This window comes from Neophocaena asiaeorientalis, unplaced genomic scaffold, assembly GCF_003031525.2.
Source record: "Neophocaena asiaeorientalis asiaeorientalis breed wild unplaced genomic scaffold, Neophocaena_asiaeorientalis_V1.1 scaffold174, whole genome shotgun sequence".
Lineage (NCBI taxonomy): Eukaryota > Metazoa > Chordata > Mammalia > Artiodactyla > Phocoenidae > Neophocaena > Neophocaena asiaeorientalis.
In genome coordinates this window covers 1160042-1179573 of record NW_020174922.1, presented here as the reverse complement: position 1 = coordinate 1179573, position 19532 = coordinate 1160042, and the positions used below count along the sequence as shown (strand labels likewise).

Sequence of the window (19532 nt, the reverse complement as noted above, 5' to 3'; positions counted from 1 at the left end):
TGGAGTTAACCATACTGTGAGGTTTGAGGGCATAGTCCTCCAGACTGGCAGCTCTGCCCTAGACTTGTGCCACCAACAGCAAGGAGTTAAGCTCCAAATACAAAGTTGGAAGGAAGAGTCCACACAAGACCATCCTCACTTCTGATTCCAACTGCACATCCAGGAGGTTCCCCAAACCATGCTCAAGTTCAGTAATTTATTAGAAGGACCTATAGAACCTATTGAAAGCTGTTAAGACTCATGGTTATGATCTTTTATAGGGAAAGGGTACAGGTCGAAAGTTAACCTAAGAAAGAGACGCATAGCACCGAGTCTGAGAGGATTCCAGATGTGAAGCTTCCATTTTCCTAAGGAAGTGTTCCCTTCCCAAACTCGATGTGTGACAGTATGCATGGAGTATTGCCAACCCAAGAAGCTCACCTGAGCTTGGTGTTCAGAGTTTTTATTGGGACATCAATTCATAGGCATGATTGATTGCCCATGTGAGATGACTTAGTTTAAGAATTTGAGAGGATATCATGTGGCCTTGGGGCCCACCATGAATAACAGAGACACTTCTGTCATCTGGGAAATTCCAAGGGTTTAGAAGTTACTTCCTGTGAGGTAAGGACAAAGGCCAGGCTTCTTTCTGGGAAAGACCAAATTCTTTACTGCATAGGTTGTTATAAAAATTCAAGCAATATGGTAAGTTAATGGCCTTCTGGAATCCCATCTCTTGGGGACAACTAGTGTTCTGTTGGTGGTTTGGTATATATTCTTCCAGATGTTTAATACACATGTAAACATTTTTTGAGTGTACATTGAATTGTACTATACTTACTGTTATTGTTCAAAAACTAGGCTTTTTCACTTAAAAACATATGTATGGATGTGTTTTTGTGTGTGTTTTAATGAGTACCTTGAAGTTGAACACTGCTTCTTTTCACTTAATTAGTTTTTAAAACTTTTTCCACCTAAAAAATAGTGCTGTGTTGAACATCCTTGCATTTACATCTCTGTGTATTTTTCTAATTTTTCTCCTTGAAATAAATTTCTTGAAATAGAGTTGCAGAATAAAAGGGTATGGACATTTTGAAATTTCATAGGTACTTCATTATTACCTCTCTTGGGATGATTCCTATGAAATAGTTCATGGAATGACAAAGTTGTTAATAGTCTCCATATTACTCTTAGGTAAACATTGCAACTCCCACAATTTCCAATGTTGAATGTGCCCACATTCCGCATCTCAGCCCAGCTGTAATTCCTACTCTGCAAAATGAATCATTTTTATTATCTCCAAATAATGGGAATCTGGAAGTTCTTACAGGATTGGGTACTGCACACATCAATGGGAAACCTGCTTGTGATGAATTTGATCAACTGATCAAAAATATGGCCCAGGTAAGAGCATTTCTTCCTGATAGTTAATGATAGAATATATAATAATATCTTAAGAATGTAATCAAATCCTGGATAATTAGAAGAATACTTATATATATTTACATTATGTAAGTTAAATATATACATTAAATATATATCAAGTATATTTAAAATATATATTATATTCTTATTTATGAAGACATTTTATAATATCTGAAAAAATTGGAATGACAAAGATGTAGAATTTATGTGGGTTTAGGTGATTCTGAGATTTTTCTGTTCCTTTTTTTAATTATCATATTTTAAATTGAGCATTATATGTTATGTTTCAGAAATATTCTTAAGGATAAATAAATGTCTCATTCTAGGTGATGAGTGATAAAGTTTATCTTAGAAAAAAATATTTTTAATTTCTTTTTTTTTAAAGAACAGATTAATGCCACTAATAAGATGATTGCAAGTAGAGTGATTTGCATTTAATTATATTTCTTGCTTTTTTTCCTGAACAGGGTCGCCAAATAGAAGTTTTTGAGCTCCTCAAACCTTCATGTGGAGGCCTTGGGTTCAGTGTTGTGGGACTGAGGAGTGAAAATCGGGGAGAACTGGGGATATTTGTGCAGGAGATCCAGGAGGGCAGTGTGGCCCACAGGTGAGACTGTCACTGTGTCTTTTCTGTTTTTGTTTTTGGGTTTTTTTGTGGTACATGGGCCTCTCACTGTTGTGGCTTCTCCTGTTGCGGAGCACAGGCTCCGTACTGACAGGCTCAGCGGCCATGGCTCACGGGCCCAGCCGCTCCGCGGCATGTGGGATCTTCCCAGACCGGGACACGAACCCGTGTCCCCTGCATCGGCAGGCATACTCTCAACCACTGCGCCACCAGGGAAGCCCCTCTTTTCTGTTTTTGATGCCACATTCAGAAGGTACTGCTCACCTTGGGAGAATTTCAAGGAACAAAAATGAATAAAAACAGACAAAAAACTGAATACAATCTGTTATTAATTAGTTTTTAAAGATCATTAAATTCTTAACATTGCTACGATAAAAAGAAAGTCCTTTGAAAGGAGAATTACTTTTAAATTTAGTCATAACTTAATCATTTTTTAGTAAGGAAAGAAAAATTTGACTAGGGCAGTACTCTCATTGCTATTAAATGGGCTCTTTTTGATCAGATTTTAAAATTACTTTATAGAAAAGTATACAAATGGCCTATGATAATTTGAGCTATATTTTATTAATATACTCAAAGCAACAAGTAAATATATACATCTTTGCTTTCATTTGTAGAGGATAGGAACATCTAAAATACAATGTATAGGTTGAGTGGGTAGCTGAAAAGAAGGTGCTTTTAACTGGGAGAGGTTGATTAGGGGTAGGTCAGCTGGAGCCAAAGCATATATATTTTCCCTTCCATTTTTGTTTTGACATAATTGACATACAGCAGTATGTAAGTTTAAGGTGTACAGCATAATGATTGGGCACAATAGTTTAGTAAACACCATCTCATATACATACTAAATTAAAGAAATAGAAAAAATATTTTTAGAAGTGCAGCTGCAGGAAAAAGCTTTCATAGTGTGGACATTAGAAAATAGAATTAAAAATAACCTGAAAATGCATGCCAAAGAAGCTGTCATTTTTTTGAGAGCTGTTAGTTATTTTTTACCCCCTTTTTCATTCTTAGAGATGGAAGATTGAAGGAAACTGATCAGATCCTTGCTATTAACGGACAGGCACTTGATCAGACAATTACACATCAGCAGGCCATCAGCATCCTGCAGAAAGCCAAAGATACTGTCAAGCTGGTTATTGCCAGAGGCTCATTGCCTCAGCTCATCAGCCCCATAGTTTCCCGTTCTCCATCTGCGGCCAGCACAATTTCGGCTCACTCTAATCCGGTGAGTAGATCAGATTTTCAGGAGGAAAAGAACGTATTTTTCTAGTTTGTTAAGGTTTTGTATGGGTTCACACTTCCTGTAGATTCTTTTTGTACTTCTTGGGCTTTTCCCTTTTTGTTGCATCTCTCTGTGGCCTGGAATATTTTTAATGTAATTATGATTAAGTTTATGGCTTCTAAAGACATTCTTTTAAATTTTATTTTATTTATACAGCAGGTTCTTATTAGTTATCTATTTTATACATATTAGTGTATACATGTCAATCATAATCTCCCAATTCATCCCACCACCACCACCCCCCCACCCCACGCTTTCCCCCTTGGTGTCCATACGTATGTTCTCTCCATCTGTGTCTCTATTTCTGCCTTGCAAACCAGTTCATCTGTACCATTTTTCTGGATTCCACATATATGCATTAATATACGATATTTGTTCTTCTCTTTCTTACTTACTTCACTCTGTATGACAGTCCCTAGGTCCATCCTTGCCTCTACCAATGACCCAATTTCATTCCTTTTAATGGCTGAGTTATATTCCATTATATGTACATACCACATCTTCTTTATCCATTCGTCTGTCAGTGGGTATTTAGGTTGCTTTCATGTCCTGGCTATTGTAAATAGTGCTGCAGTGAACATTGGGGTGCATGTGTCTTTTTGAATTATGGGTTTTTCTGGGTATATGCCCAGTAGTGGGATTGCTGGGTCATATGGTAATTCTATTTTTAGTTTTTTAAGGAACCTCCATACTGTTCTCCACAGTGGTTGTATCAATTACCACTCCCACCAACAGTGCAGGAGGGTTCCCTTTTCTCCACACCCTCTCCAGCATTTGTTGTTTGTAAATTTTCTGATATGCCCATTCTGACCGGTGTGAGGTGATACCTCATTGTGGTTTTGATTTGCATTTCTCTAATAATTAGTGATGTTGAGCAGCTTTTCATGTGCTTCTTGGCCATCTGTATGTCTTCTTTGGAGAACTGTCTATTTAGGTCTTCTGCCCATTTTTGGATTGGGTTGTTTGTTTTTTTATACTGAGCTGCATGAGCTGTTTATATGTTTTGGAGATTAATCCTTTGTCTGTTGATTCATTTGCAAATATTTTCTCCCATTCTGAGGGTCTTTTCATCTTGTTTATAGTTTCCTTTGCTGTGCAAAAGCTTTTAAGTTTCATTATGTTCCATTTGTTTATTTTGTTTTTATTTCCATTACTCTAGGAGGTGGGTCAAAAAGGATCTTGCTGTGATTTATGTCAAAGCGTGTTCTTCCTATGTTTTCCTCTAAGGGTTTTATAGTATCCGGTCCTACATTTAGGTCTTTAATCCATTTTGAGTTTATTTTTGTGTATGGTGTTAGGTAGAGTTCTAATTTCATTCTTTTACATGTAGCTGTCCAGTTTTCCCAGCACCACTTACTGAAGAGACTGTCTTTTCTCCATTGTATATCCTTGACTCCTTTGTCATAGATTAGTTGACGATAGGTGTGTTCCATTGATGTATATTTCTGTTTTTGTGCCAGTACCATATTGTCTTGATTATTATGGTAGCTTTGTAGTATAGTCTGAAGTCAGGGAGTCTGATTCCTCCAGCTCCATTTTTTTCCCTCAATATTGCTTTGGCTATTCGGAGTCTTTTGTGTCTCCATACAAATGTTAAGAGTTTTTGTTCTTGTTCTGTAAAAGATGCCATTGGTAATTTGATAGGGATTGCATTGAATCTGTAGATTACTTTGTGTAGTATAGTCATTTTCACAATATTGATTCTTCCAATCCAAGAACGTGGTATATCTCTCCATCTGTTTGTGTCATCTTTGATTTCTTTCATCAGTGTCTTATAGTTTTCTGAGCACAGGTCTTTTACTACCTCCTTAGGTAGGTTTATTCCTAGTATTTTATTCTTTTTGTTGCAGTGGTGAATGGGATTGTTATCTTTCTTTATTGTAGCCTTTTTACTTGACATCATTCCTTAAAAAAAAAATTTAGTCCCTTAAAAAAGTTTACTCTAGGGACTTACCTGGCGGTCCACTGGTTAAGACTTCGCACTTCCACTGCCAAGGGCCCGAGTTTGATCCCTGGTCCAGGAACTGAGATCCCTCATGCCGTGCTGTGCAGCCAAAAAATAAATTAAAAAAAAAACAAAAAACAATCTTATTGATCTTATCAGAGTATAAGCTCTTTAAAAAAAAGAAAAAAGGAAAAAAAAACAGTTGACTCTATTGGTAAGCAAATAAAATCTTGATCTTTGTAAAGTCACTGACAGCTGTCAGTGGCTTTAAGAGGTCACTTTGTTTGGAATCTCGTGCAATAGGGTTTATGCAGAAGAAGTTCTTAACAGCTAACAGTCTTTCCCTGATCATCCTTTTTTTTTAAGTTCTACAAAGGATCTTGCAAATCTCTCTTTACCTGGTTAAATGCAGTCACTGTAATGTATTGATTATTTCAAGAATGGTTATATCAATAGCAGTAACAACATGTTGAAAGAGAAGTGTACTAAATAAAAGGGACCCTGTTAAAACTCATTATTATGTCTGCACTTAGTTATTTAATACTAATCACAAAATAATATTCATAGAGATCTCAACTGTAATAACAATTTTAGTTTTTCGTAAAATGTTTTCAAATTCATATGGGGGCTTTGCTTTCAGGTTCACTGGCAGCACGTGGAGACTATTGAATTGGTAAATGATGGCTCTGGTCTGGGATTTGGCATTGTAGGAGGAAAAGCAACTGGCGTGATCGTGAAAACCATCCTGCCTGGAGGAGTAGCTGATCAGGTAAGCTACTCCAGCAGATTTTTTATGTTTTATCAAAAATACACCTTCATCTTTTACATTTCTGTTAGAAGAGACTTTGGCTTTAGACAGTGTCAGAATCTTCTCTTTCGCTGGGCTTGTATGTAAAATGTTTTTCTTAGACCTGGGGAGAAATACATTTCAAGAGAGACCTTGATTTTCAGTTACAGTTACAGACAGTGATCTTAAGCCTCTTTAGAATCACAGACTAAAGCCCAGGTTGTGGTTTTGATCATTGTAGAGGTATATATCCTTTATTTTATGATTGTAAATCACGTTTATGAGCCTACTTATCTGTTTTATAGCTACAAGGTATTATGGAAAAAAGAATACTTCGTTATTGAAGGGCGAAAAATAAGATTCATCTTGTCCCTTTAGTGATGGGTCACTGGTGTCATCTTTGTATATGAAGTACAGCCTGTTTTTATCTCTTAGAGTAGTTTATTAAAGCATTGCCATTTATGCTATGTAAAGTTGTTGGAGCATATGTGAGAAAATTGTAAAGTTACTAATTATGATTTACATTTTAATTTGACAAGTTCTAGTGTCTCTTTTGCCTTGGTTATAATGTTTTATATATAAAGCTGTTTGCTTTTGCATGTGTATTTGAACTTAAGTCACGTGCATCAAATATTTTTCATATTGGTAAATGAAAGGCAGATTTATGGGCAGCCTTATCAATAGAGATAACCTTATCAATTATTGAGAGTAGCTCAATAGTATGGGCGTTTTCTTCCTTTTAAACATTAGCCAGTATCATGCAGCATCCGGTGAAATTTCTCTAATTGACAGGCTTGTGGTAAATCAGCTTTACCTTGTGTATAGAGCTGCACTGTCTAATACTGTAGGTACTGGCCACATATCACTTTTTAAATTCAAATTTGAATTAATTAAAATGAAATAAAATTACCACCCCAGTTCCTCCATTAGACGAGCTATATTTCAAGTGCTCTAGAGCAATATGTTGCTTGTAGCTTCCATATTGGACAATGCAGAACATTTCATCACTGCAGAAAGTTCTAGTGGACAGTGCCTGTATGGAGGCTTACCAGATGGCTGTTCACTTCCCTGGTTTATCTGAATTTAAGTCTCACAAATATTTCATCTGCAAATGAGTTTTTTAGGGATGCAATTTTTTGAAATGGCAATGCAGAAAATTGTGGTATTAACTCAGTGGTTTTTTGTGATTGATACTGTATTTTGAGTTATATATATTTGTGAGGTGAGTTATACTTCATCTTTCCTTAGTGACATTTTCTGTTTATTGTATCCCTCAAAACATTCACAGAAAGACTAGTGCTTTCTTGCATCGAGTGGGTAGAAATCAAATTGAAAAGCTCATATCAACTATTGATTTAAAGAATAGTTATGAATTTCATTTACTTATATCACATTTAATGAAGTTAGCATGCTTCAAAAGACAGTTAACATTACAACCACATGTTTAATGTACCATGATTGGTAATTCATGTAATAGCTCTTTTTTTGTTATTACTCTCGTTCCCTCTAAATGAGGGATTTCTCTGATGAAGTTAATAATAATAACAACAACAGTCTGACTAATCAGTCCCTTTTTATTCAGCATGGGCGATTATGCAGCGGAGACCACATTCTAAAGATTGGTGACACAGATCTAGCAGGAATGAGCAGTGAGCAAGTAGCCCAGGTCCTCAGACAGTGTGGAAATAGAGTCAAATTGATGATTGCAAGAGGTGCCATGGAAGAACCAACAGTGCCCACCTCTTTGGGCATCACGCTTTCCTCATCCCCATCTTCTACACCAGAGATGCGGGTAAGGAGATAAAAGCAGTTAATGGGAAAGTCATAGACTGTAGCACTTAGATGACAGTGGTGTTTATTTAGAAACTAGACTTATTAATGTCAGTGTATTAGTGCTAAAGAATGAAACAAAATTCAAATGTAATGATGTTTCAGCACTAATAATAGTTTATTAAATAGGAATAATGTCTAACCGGTGAAAGATAGATTGCTTAAAAATTCTAGATTACTGTTTTTGATTTTTCTCTAAGCACATTTATGAGGAAAATGTTTTGAATTTTGGATATATTTTAAAGAATTATTTGCTACTAATACCTAAAACATTTAATTCTATCTTTTTCTTGCTTAGAAGAGTTTCTGTAAGGTGGGCTGTAAGTTCCAATCATTCCCTTTCAACACCTTGCTTCTTAGTGTCTTTTTGTGGGCAAGGTGGATAAATAAAGCTTACTAAAACCTTTCATTGTTGTTTTCAGGTATGTCATATAATTGTTATCAGATTTGTGATAAGTTGCTATTCTTGACCCAGTTATATAATTTTTTTTAGAGAAAAGTTATGCTTTCGGGGTTGTGACAAAAGCTTCATTCATAGGCAGAGCATTCCATCTTTGTTCTTAACTTGATATGATAAAAGCTAGAATGTTTCAAAATTATTATAATGTGATGGTTATCTCAAATAGTCAGGTCACAAGATGATAGTGGATTAAATATCAACAAAATAATTTTATCCAGAAATTTCTTAAATATTTAAGAAGAGAATTATGACCAGTTTCTATATGAGCTTTATAGCAAATGCAAGTTCTACATTCCTTTCTTATAGATCTAAAAACAGTTATTTTCTAAACAGTTGCTACAAATTCTTTCTTTTAATATTCTAACCTCCTCCACAAGCCCTTTAAAACTTTATTAGAACACTTGAAATTTCCATGATTCTGTTGTTTTTAGGATTGAGTTTCGTTGCTATTTTTTGCAGGGAGAAAGAAGTAAAGAAAGAAAGCCTGTTTATGAAAGTATTTAAATGGCATTCTTTTGTGGTAAACAAAACATTTTATTCAGCAATATATAAATGAATGCAATACCAAAAACCACTTGATGTAATTGAAAGCTTAGAAAAATATCTATTCTGTGCATATCATCATTTGTGAAGCTTGTGCCCCTTTTAAAACCATTCGATAGTCAAATTGCCACCCTCTAAAATAGCACTTGCATAAGTCTTATTAAAAATAGAAGACACATTTGTTTCAATTGAAGCAGATTTCATCCTGTCATTTTCTTGTAATTATCTAAACTTTAAACTTTTGCTAAGTTTGCACAGATAATTATGTGCAATGAAAAAAATAAAACTTTACTATAAAATTATATCTCATTTAGGTGACTTATCAGTGAGGTACAGAGTGTGCTTAAAGAAAATCAGAAACCATTACCAGCTCGCCCCAACCTGCATGTCCATTCGAACCAAAGACTTCATTCTTTTGTGATCTTCCTAGGGTTCTCTGTGGAATCTGCTGACACCACACTAGTATATAATGCCAGCAACTTATTGATGACTTACTGTGCTAGTTCACTCATGCTTTATTCAGGGAGCCTTGCCCTTCAGTCCAATACATAATAACAAGTCTACATATTAGAGAAATCTGCTTTCAGGTACCACTCCAGGAATGAAGGAAATCATGTGTAAAGGCATTCTTTCCTTCTAAAAAGCTTTTTGTATTAAAGTTTGAATTTATAAAGCAAATACAAGGACAGTTTTAATTAGCTGTTTGATACGTTTCACTGGCTTTCAAAATAAGCATCAGTCTATTAATAGTATATCTGGAGGATAGATTCACATTCATGGTGTTCGAATCAGCTTTCAACTTAAGGTAGTAATAACGGCATGTCTTGAGTGGGCATTATGGCCCCTACATTCTATAGGAGGAATTAACATACTGTGCAGCTTTTAAGAGCAGGGGTTCTGCAACCAGCTTATCTACATTTGAATTCTGCCTCTACTAGATTGCTCTTTGTCCTTGGAAAAGTTTGTGTTCCTCAGTTTCACCAGAGAAAAATTGATAGTAATTGTATCTACCTCATAGGCTTATTCTACGGAGTAAATGAATTGAGACATGACAGGTGTCTGTTATATAGAAACTGCTCAATAATTGTTAGCTGGACTTGTTCTTATTCCTGATAGACAGTTGAGCAGAGTGATGCTTAGAAAAAATCAGTGGCAAAGCTAGATTTGAACTTGCTGATGTGGATTCAAAGTATGAGTTATTTTAACTGTATTACATCCTAACTTCTTCAAAAATGAAGATGAGCCATCCCTGAAAATAGAATTTGTTAATAAGAAACTGTTAAATTTTTAACATTTTGCACGCACAGACAATTATATATTTCTCTGATGGGGGTGTTCAGCTTTACTCTTGACATTCCTTTTGAGTAAAAATGTGATACTCAGTCCAAGTTGTCAAGATTGAAGGAGTAATCCCTACTCTATAATTTTCTAGCTGAGTTCTCTAACACCCAATTACATCATATTATTTCTAAAGATTGTGGCTTAAAAAAGATTATCTTGTTTGTTTACATGTTTATTTATGTGTATATTTATTTATCAATTTTATTTTAGGTTGATGCTTCTACTCAGAAAAGTGAAGAAAATGAGACATTTGATGTAGAACTCACTAAAAATGTCCAGGGATTAGGAATTACCATTGCTGGTTACATTGGAGATAAAAAATTAGGTAGTTTTTAAACATTAATATTCTATTTCTTTCATCTTGGCAATTGCCTCTAATGTCTTTGTCTTATGAAATATTGAATCAACATAATGTATTTTCAGATTGTCATAAACTGATGGAAATCTTCCTTAGGAATAATTTAGTGCAGGCGACTCTGATATTTTATTTCAGACAAAACCATTGTCTTTTTCTGTAGCGTAAGTTTCTACTAGTGGTTTTCTTTGTGTGGTTGGTTGATTTATATCTGTGCAGAATTAGGATTTTATATTTGGAGAATGGAGGATGGGTATTGTTTGAGTGTGCTTTGTAAATAGTAAAGCAAAACAAAGCAAAAACAAACCTATTTCTAATCTTAGAACCTTCAGGAATCTTTGTAAAGAGCATTACAAAGAGCAGTGCTGTTGAACATGATGGAAGAATCCAAATTGGAGACCAAATTATAGCAGTAAGTACACATTTAATAACAGCTTTGTTAATTTTCATGGTTGAGAGATGCATTCTCCTAGTTCATGCAGTTTTGAGATCTACAGGTAGCTCTATACTAATTGAAGCTTGCTTTGGTGGTTTGAGCTGTCATCACAATTAATCATTATTTTGTGGAAGTCAGAGCATTGGATAGAAGCTTTATTGATACCTTTTCTAAAGGTGGGACACTTTCTTGACTAACTGCTAATACATCTGCTTTCTGGTTTTAATGACTTTGGTACATTAATAATCATACTTGTATTTTAGCTGCAGATGCTCCAAAACTAAAGACCAGACATTATCACTTGTAGTGTACTTGAATCTGAGATTGGGTTGTATGCATTTTTTTACATCAGCTTCAGAATGACACTATTTTTGTTGGCACCATGACCAGGGCTCCTTTTAGCTGTAAGACTATAAAGGAATAAAAGAAATAAAGCCAGATCCTCTTGATTAGATCAAGCTCATAATTGTATCCTAGTAACATTAGTATGTTTTGACCACATAGCTGTTCAAGGTAGTATAAAAAGAATCCAACTTTCAGTTCAGTGTTCAGTGGAAACTGGACTACCCTAACTACTTCTCAGAACATGAATCCCAGAGACCCTGCATCAAGGGCTTTCTGGTTAAATAAGTTTAGGAAAAACTGCCTGTGATATCATTTCTTAGGGGTCCACAATGCACATTGAAAAATCAAAACCTGAGAAGTTTCCCAGTAAAGAAACTTGTTTAACTCTTTTACTTCAGAGGTTCCTAAACTTTTGTAATCATGTTCTTTCTTCCCTCAAACATATATTATATTCTTTGGAGTACATTTTGGGGAATGCTGATTTATCTTAATATATATTTGTTTATGTGTAATGAAGTCTCTGTTTTCCCCTTGGGATCTTAATAGTAGTTAAGATAGAAGAGTCCTTGTTCACTGCAGCATTATTCACAAGAGCTAAGATGAGTAAGTGACCCAGAGGTCCATCTGCAGATGAATGGATAAACAAAATGTGGTATATACATACAATAAAATATTATTTAGTCTTATAAAGAAGGAAATTCTGTCACATTCTACAACAAAACCTTGAGAACATTATGCTAAGTGAAATAAGCCAGGCAGAAAAAGTCATAGCAACAGAAAGTAGAACAGTTTTTGTGAGGGGCTGGTTAGAGGGGGAAATGGGGAGAAGTTGTTCAATGGGTATAGTTTCAGTTTTGCAAGATGAAAATGTTCTGGAGATGTATTGTATGACAACATGAATATACTTAACACTACTGAACTATATACTTAAAAATGGATAAGAGTAAATTTTATGTTTTGTGTTTTCTTTCACATTTAACAGAAAGATAGAGATGTCCTTTATCAGTCTCTGCTCTTTGCTTCTACATTGCAACTCTGTGACTTTTCTTGACCTTTGTTCTGTAAAACTCCTAACTACACCTGTTTACCTCTTGAAATCTGCTCTAAAGACCAAGTTGTGCGTGCCACCTCAGCTGCTCATTTCCTGGAAAAGAGCTTTCCCATTGTATCTCTATTTTAACATACAATGAAAATTAACCACTTTCCTTTTTTTTTTTATTTTGGAGGAAAAGGAGAGGGAGAGAGTGAATATATACATATTCTAAATCCATATCTGATAAAGAATTAAAAATTGAATACATAGCTAATGTACTTGCCCCCCAGACTATATATTTGAATCTAATAGAAAGCTTTTTTAAAAACCAGCATTCTTGAGATATAACTCACAGAACATACAATTTGCCCATTTAAAGTGTATGATTCAGAAGCTTTTAGTATCTTTACAGTTGTGCGTTCATGATCACAATCAATTTTAGAACATTTTCATTAACCTTTAACAGAAACCCATCCCATTAGCAGTTACTCCCTAATTCCTCCATCCTCCCAGCCCTACACAACTACCAATCTACTTCCTATCTCAATAGATTTGCCTATTCTGGACATTTCATGTAAATGGAATCATTCAATAGGCGGTCCTTTGTGATTTGCTTCTTTTGCTTAGCATAATGTTTTCACGGTTCATCTATGTTGTAGCATGTATCAATTCTTAATTTCTTTTTATAGCTGAATAATATGCCATTGTAGAGACATACTACATTTTATTTATACATTCATTAGTTGTTGGACATTTGAGTTGTTTCCACTTCTTGGCTATTACAGACAATGCCGCTGTGAACATTCATGTACAGACTTTTGTGTGGAGGTATGTTTTCATTTCTCCTGGTTGTATACTTAGGAGTGGAAATGCTGGATCATATAACTCCATGTTTAACCATTTAGCAAGAAGCAAGATTCCTTAACCTACAAAATTGGGATAAAGACACTTCCCTTGTATGATTTTTAGGAAAACCAAATGAGTTATTTATTTAAAATACATAGTATGCATGGCACATAAGTACAGTTTAATTAAGCAGATATTTATTAAGGGTCTGAAATGATTACACATTTAAGTCTCACAAAAGTTTCCTTTCAAGCTTGTCATTGTTTTCATTCTTATATAAGTGGAATCTCAAATACAATTTCACTTAGGCAAGATCAGTGCTAAAGGAAATTTTTGACTCAAAAGCGGAAGCACCCTTCTTCTGAAGTATTTTCTTGCTTTCAATAAAATCACTATCTTTGCTGTCATCAGTGTTATGATTTTTAATTTTTAGCAACATTCCCTTCAAAGTTGGAAGCACCTCGACTTTTAAGGAACATGATGCAGTACTTTTGATCATGCATTAATTTTGTGCAAAATACCATCATCTTGTGGGCTTTTGAGATACGGGTAGGAAAGTTCTTCACACTAGTTCCTTTTCACAACTGCTGTATTTGATTTTTTTAAAATTTTGTCCTAGCAGCAGCTATTTGGAACTATGTTTTTATTTTGTAATTGTTGAGACGGTGAGAAGATTAAGAAATTATTTCCTACTATTTTGAGGATGTATTATTTTGAAACATTAAACTCTTTTGTTATAAGATTCCTGTTTTACGAATTGTGCTCTGTTGGCCCCTAGAGTTTCACTGTAGACATTACGGGGCGGGGAATAGAGACTGTTTTTTTCCACATTATATATTGGTATTCTATATAGGAATTATTTAATAAAAGAACTATTTTTTTTTAAAGTTGACCAACCTTGTCATTAGATAAAATCATATACTCATTTTTTTAGATTGGTATACAGAGATCCTTGATAAAAGCAGTATAGAATTAACGTCTGATTTTTAAAAAATACTAAACAAGCATATATTGTTAAATAAGGAAAGGTATCAAGTGTTGCCTTTGGTATTCTGTGACTTTGTTAATAGTCCCAAGTTTTGTATGTGTGTATAGATATAGGCCATGTTGGAGGAGGCTTGGCCAGCTAGATTGAGTGTGCTAAGGAGCTGGGCTTTTCCATTTGTTCTAACTAGGATTTCCCCCCTTACTAATTGCACCTGTTAATTGTGGTATCTGCACTGCACATTTTGAGGATGTTGGATCTCTCCTTGAGATAGCACATAGGCAGTTTACTGCCATTGCACCTAGTTCCACAGCACTTTTGTCTCTGGGACAGTTGGGTCTGAAGCCACCTCTTAACTCTCTTCCTGTGATATTGAGGGATCAGAGATGGCCTGAGCCCTGATTTAGGTTTTGGTGACCTTGTCTCATATGTATGATGGGTGTAATTATGTTGATCAGAAACTGCTCCCATAGGGCTTGGGGTTTTCATGTTTATTAATCACTTCTTCACTTTATTAATAATAATACCAGTTTCTGAGCATCTTTCCAGTACAGAGTGCCATGTGCTGTAATTTTGAGAAAGTGGGTACCATTATTCTCATATTACAGATGAAGATACTGAGAAATTTGAACCAAAGTCTAGGTTTAAAAGTCTGTGGTTATTCCATTGTAGCAATTTCTTCTGTGCTAGTACCTACCATCTCTGACATTTGTGTAAGGAAAAAAAGGGAAAAATGTGTTTTTTTTCCTTTACATAATGAACTTTATTGCTACTAAGTAGAAAAAATCATATACGTTCGATTTTTCTTAGTGAAACTGCATTTAAAAATTGAGCCATAAAGGGCTTCCCTGGTGGCGCAGTGGTTGAGAGTCCGCCTGCCGATGCAGGGGACACGGGTTCGTGCCCCGGTCCGGGAGGATCCCACATGCCGTGGAGCGGCTGGGCCTGTGAGCCATGGCCGCTGAGCCCATGCGTCCGGAGCCCGCACGTCCGGAGCCTGTGCTCCGCAACGGGAGAGGCCACGGCAGTGAGAGGCCCGCGTACCGCAAAAAAAAAAAAAAAGCCATAAAAATCTATTGTAGATGAAAACTTACAGCCTAAGTTCTGTGCATTGTAAGAATTTTTATGGCACCTCAGAGTTGAGATTTTTCTCCTTTACTACCCTGAGAGTAAATAACATGTTTATTTCTCTTAGATTAATTTTTGTCTTTGAAGTCTAAAGAATATAAAATTTGAACATGGCTTAAAAAAACCCTTCTCATAGAAACCACTCTTAATAGTTTGTGATTTAAAATTTCAGAAAATTTCCATGTATCTATATTTAAGAGGATCATATTAGTGTATACCTTTTTAGTGTTTATTTTACTTAGAAATATACCTGGGAGGTAGTCATATTAGCACATATAGATCTATCCTAATATACTTAAGTAACCCTTATTCATGGAGAGTTATGTTGTTTATAGTTTCTTGCTAATATAAATAACTGTTACACACCACTTTGGATATCTTTTATGGATCAAGACTTGAAACATTTGACTTTGCTATAATAGTAGTATTTAGATTTGAATTTTACATATTTTATTACTCAGCACTGGATCTTGTATGCCACTGTTTTCTTTTTGTTGTTGTTGTTGTTGTTTGGGTTTTTTTACGGTATGTGGGTCAGGAAGACTCTCAACCACTGCGCCACCAGGGAAGCCCTGCCACTGTTTTCTTACGTTGAATTTTAAATCTGATTAATCTCTTAGTCAGCTAGAATGTTTTTTTAGTAAATTTTAAATGAAAGAATGTGTTGGTAGACTTTCTGAACCTTTTCTGTCTGATAACCTCTTCTGTTGCCTTTGCACACTTGGATGATTTGGCTGGGGATAACATAGACTTTGCATAAGGAAGACTTAGCGGGGATAATCTTAAACAACCTTGGAAATTTTGTCATCAACTCTCTTTTAATTTTTTAAAGGGAAGGGTCTTCCCTTTTCCCTGGAAGAAATCTTAGGCAAGTGCCATGACTTACATTGTTCTTAGAGAGTAAAATGCCCTATGGCCAATTAAAAATCACCAAATACAACCCCAATTTAGTATTTAAAATTTCCCATCCTAAATAATTAATCTCAGACTGCCTCCCTGGCCTCCCAGAAGCCTGCTATGAACTGATGGCTTACATAGGGATAGAGAATGCACTCTCCAGTATGTCTTCCCTACCTAGCTTTTCTTTTCCTCCCTCACCTTCTCATTTGCTTTCTGACTCTTAGCAGTGTAAAAGGTGAGAGAAGGAAGAGAGGAAAAGACAGTAAGACACTTCATCCTTGACTGACACTGTTGTAAGATGGCTTTGTACTGAGTGAACCTGGAGGATATTCAAAACGGACTGTCATTTAGGGTTGCTTCTTGGATTCCTGAGAGATCCTTGTGGAGATATTTGAACTTTCCATGACAGATGGTAGATTTTTTCATCTGACTGACTCTTCTTCCCTTTGGCCCTGGTTTCTCAGCATTCTGCTCCATAGATTCTCTCTTTGGTGGGGGGGGTACCATTATTCCTTAGGGGTACTCTTGGGTATGTTTCAAGATGGCTTCAGCCTGGCTGTCTCGTGTGTGTGTGTGTGTGTCTGTGTGTGTGTGGTCCCCTTCTGGTCTGTGCCCAGACAGAGTTAGGCTGTTGAGCAGTTCTCAATATAATAGCAGTTTTCTCTTGCTTCACTTTCAGAGCAGTTAAACAGCCTCTCCCTTAACCTCCTTACAGAGCTAGACACAGTCTACTACCTTCTTCCCTACAACACGTGACGCAGCTCTTCTGACTTGTGGTCAAAGGCTAACCATCTAGGTGGAGTGGGGACCTACAACACTCTTCTCTCTAGAAAAAAAACAAAACAAACCTCCTTTAAATTTTTCCTAATCTCTAACAACCCAGCCCATTTATGCCCTAAATGTGTACAAATTATAATTCTTGACCAGTTTGTTTAAATTTCTGCATGGTGGCCCTCTCACAACACGGTATAGGATATAAATAATCATAGCATCTCAAACATAATTTCTATTTTCACATATGTTAACACTGAATATAAAATTTTGGGTTTGTAATTTCTTTCACAAAGGATAACCTGCTCACTCTGTTGCCTAGATGCTGATAGATTTTTTTCTTTTGATTTTTGAAATCTAAGAATTTAACCATGATATGTCTGGTGTTAGTTTTTTTCCCCTAGTTTTTCATATACTTCTGATTTATAGAGGCAAATTTCTTTATCTACTAATCATTTCTTTGATTATTTTTTCCTCCATTATTCTCTTCTCCTTGTATTTCTTTTCACAATTATATTGATTTTCTAGATCAGCCACATTATGTCTTCAGTCTTATTTCCCTGACCATTTTTATCTATTTATTCTTATCCTCTGAAATATGGGAAAATTGCATATTCCTGTCTTCCATTCCTTGACTTTGTTTTTGCAGTATTTAAAATCAGGTTGACTGCCTTCACTGTAACAGTTTTCTTTTTCTTTTTTGGTAGATACTTGTTCCTTCTTTGTACGTATAATCCCTACTTCCATCAATATAATGAATTATGAATTCCTTTGAAGGGAAGTTTCAGAAAATACCTTTTTTCCTGTTCACTGCAGTGACAGTCTCATTGGAAGATGTTTGTACTGATGCTTCAGGGCACTTGCCTTCTTTTGGACTGTGGTATTTAATTCTTGTGACCTTTAGTTATTCTCAGAGATCTCAGTGAGAACTATGCTTGTACAAAAGGGAGTTGAGAAGGATTTCTGTACATATAATTCAGGAATTGACAAAGCAAGAAGGAAGGGGAAAGTTTAAATTTAGTCAGTTTCACTTGTAGATTAATAGAATAGAGAGGAAACCAGGAAACCACAATGGGGAACGTTACCTCTCTATAGTAAGAGATTGTTTTCTTTGTGTAACCAGGAGTTAGTTGGGGTTGTGTGCGTATGCATGTGTGTGCATAGTGTGACTTCACATATGTAATTCTGTGCTGCCCCATGCTCCCAGCTTGGTGTGACCTCTAGCACTTGGTGTAGTTTTTAGAATCACGGGTTAGGGTCCACATGTACCATCTGACTTCCTCCTTTTTTTTTTTTTTTTTGTGGTATGCGGACCTCTCACTGTTGTGGCCTTTCCCGTTGCGGAGCACAGGCTCCGGACGCGCAGGCTTAGCGGCCATGGCTCACGGGCCCAGCCGTTCTGCGTCACGTGGGATCTTCCCGGGGCACAAACCCATGTCCCCTGCATCGGCAGGCGGACTCCCAACCACTGCGCCACCAGGGAAGCCCTGACTTCCTCCTTTTAATGAAGGGCAGTTGTTGGATTTTACTGAAGTTTCATCTTACAGACGAGAGAAACTATTCCCTCAAATTTAGAGATCCAGCTGGCCTGCCTTCAATCTCGTCATGTTCAGACCATTCCTCATAGAAGTTCCTCCAAGTTATTGGTATAGGGACTTGTCTTCTTCCATGGTTTCCAGTTTTGTTATGGTGTTTTCTCTGTTACTATATTTTTACTAGTCTTTCCAAGAGGGAATCAACAAGGTGGTGGTGGGAGGAAAGAGGAGAGTGTTAGACACCTATGTGCAAGTTGCCATTTAGCTCAAAAGTGTCATACAAAACTTAAGTAACTTCCAAAGTCCAATTGATCATTTAGATCAGAGGTCTCTAGATTTCTGATTGAATATCCCCATTGGTAAAAAAATCTGTATCTATCGATCTATAAACTACTCCTTTCTCCTTCCTCTTTTATCCTCTCTATATATTCATATATGATATATGTTGTTTTATATGTATTATATATATTGTTTTATATACATAGTTAATGTATGTATTATATATGTGTGCGTGTAAAACAAATGAGATTTAAAATATGTTTAATTAAGAGTTGTGTTATATTCTTCCAGAAACCTCTGCAGTAAGGGTACTTCATCTTGGAGATCACTGATCTAGGCCTTTATTGCAGTTCTCATTCATTTAGTAAATATTTGAGTGCCTAATGTGGTCAGCACTGTGCTCAGAAAAGCATGACACTTAATAGCCATTTTATAGTCATTTCACAATTAAAAAGGAATATCAGTGACTTTGAATTTCAACATTAAATTTATTGTTCCAGTTTTCCAAACTGTTTTCAAATTTTATGTATTAAAAAAATAAGGTGTTATAATCTGCATTTATTTATTCAAAAATATAAAAGTTGCTTTCCAAATAAACCTTTGACATATGAGCCAGTTTCTCATTTCTCATTTGTGAATATCTACTGTGTGAACAGCACTGTTCTTTTTTTTTTTTTTTTTTTTTTTTTTTGCCGTGCA

General features: G+C 35.7%; 1 protein-coding gene across 4 annotated transcripts in view; it reads left to right on the top strand.

Annotated features, from left to right (window-relative positions):
* Positions 1-19532, top strand: part of MPDZ (multiple PDZ domain crumbs cell polarity complex component) — a 131484-nt gene that overhangs the window by 22783 nt on the left and 89169 nt on the right. For all 4 annotated transcript variants that reach the window (XM_024760483.1, XM_024760482.1, XM_024760481.1 and 1 more), the window contains exons 3-9: positions 1174-1383; positions 1872-2011; positions 3044-3257; positions 5900-6028; positions 7629-7838; positions 10431-10545; positions 10899-10987. In XM_024760483.1, coding sequence (XP_024616251.1) covers positions 1174-1383; positions 1872-2011; positions 3044-3257; positions 5900-6028; positions 7629-7838; positions 10431-10545; positions 10899-10987 — 1107 coding nt within the window. The remainder of the gene's footprint in view (positions 1-1173; positions 1384-1871; positions 2012-3043; positions 3258-5899; positions 6029-7628; positions 7839-10430; positions 10546-10898; positions 10988-19532) is intronic.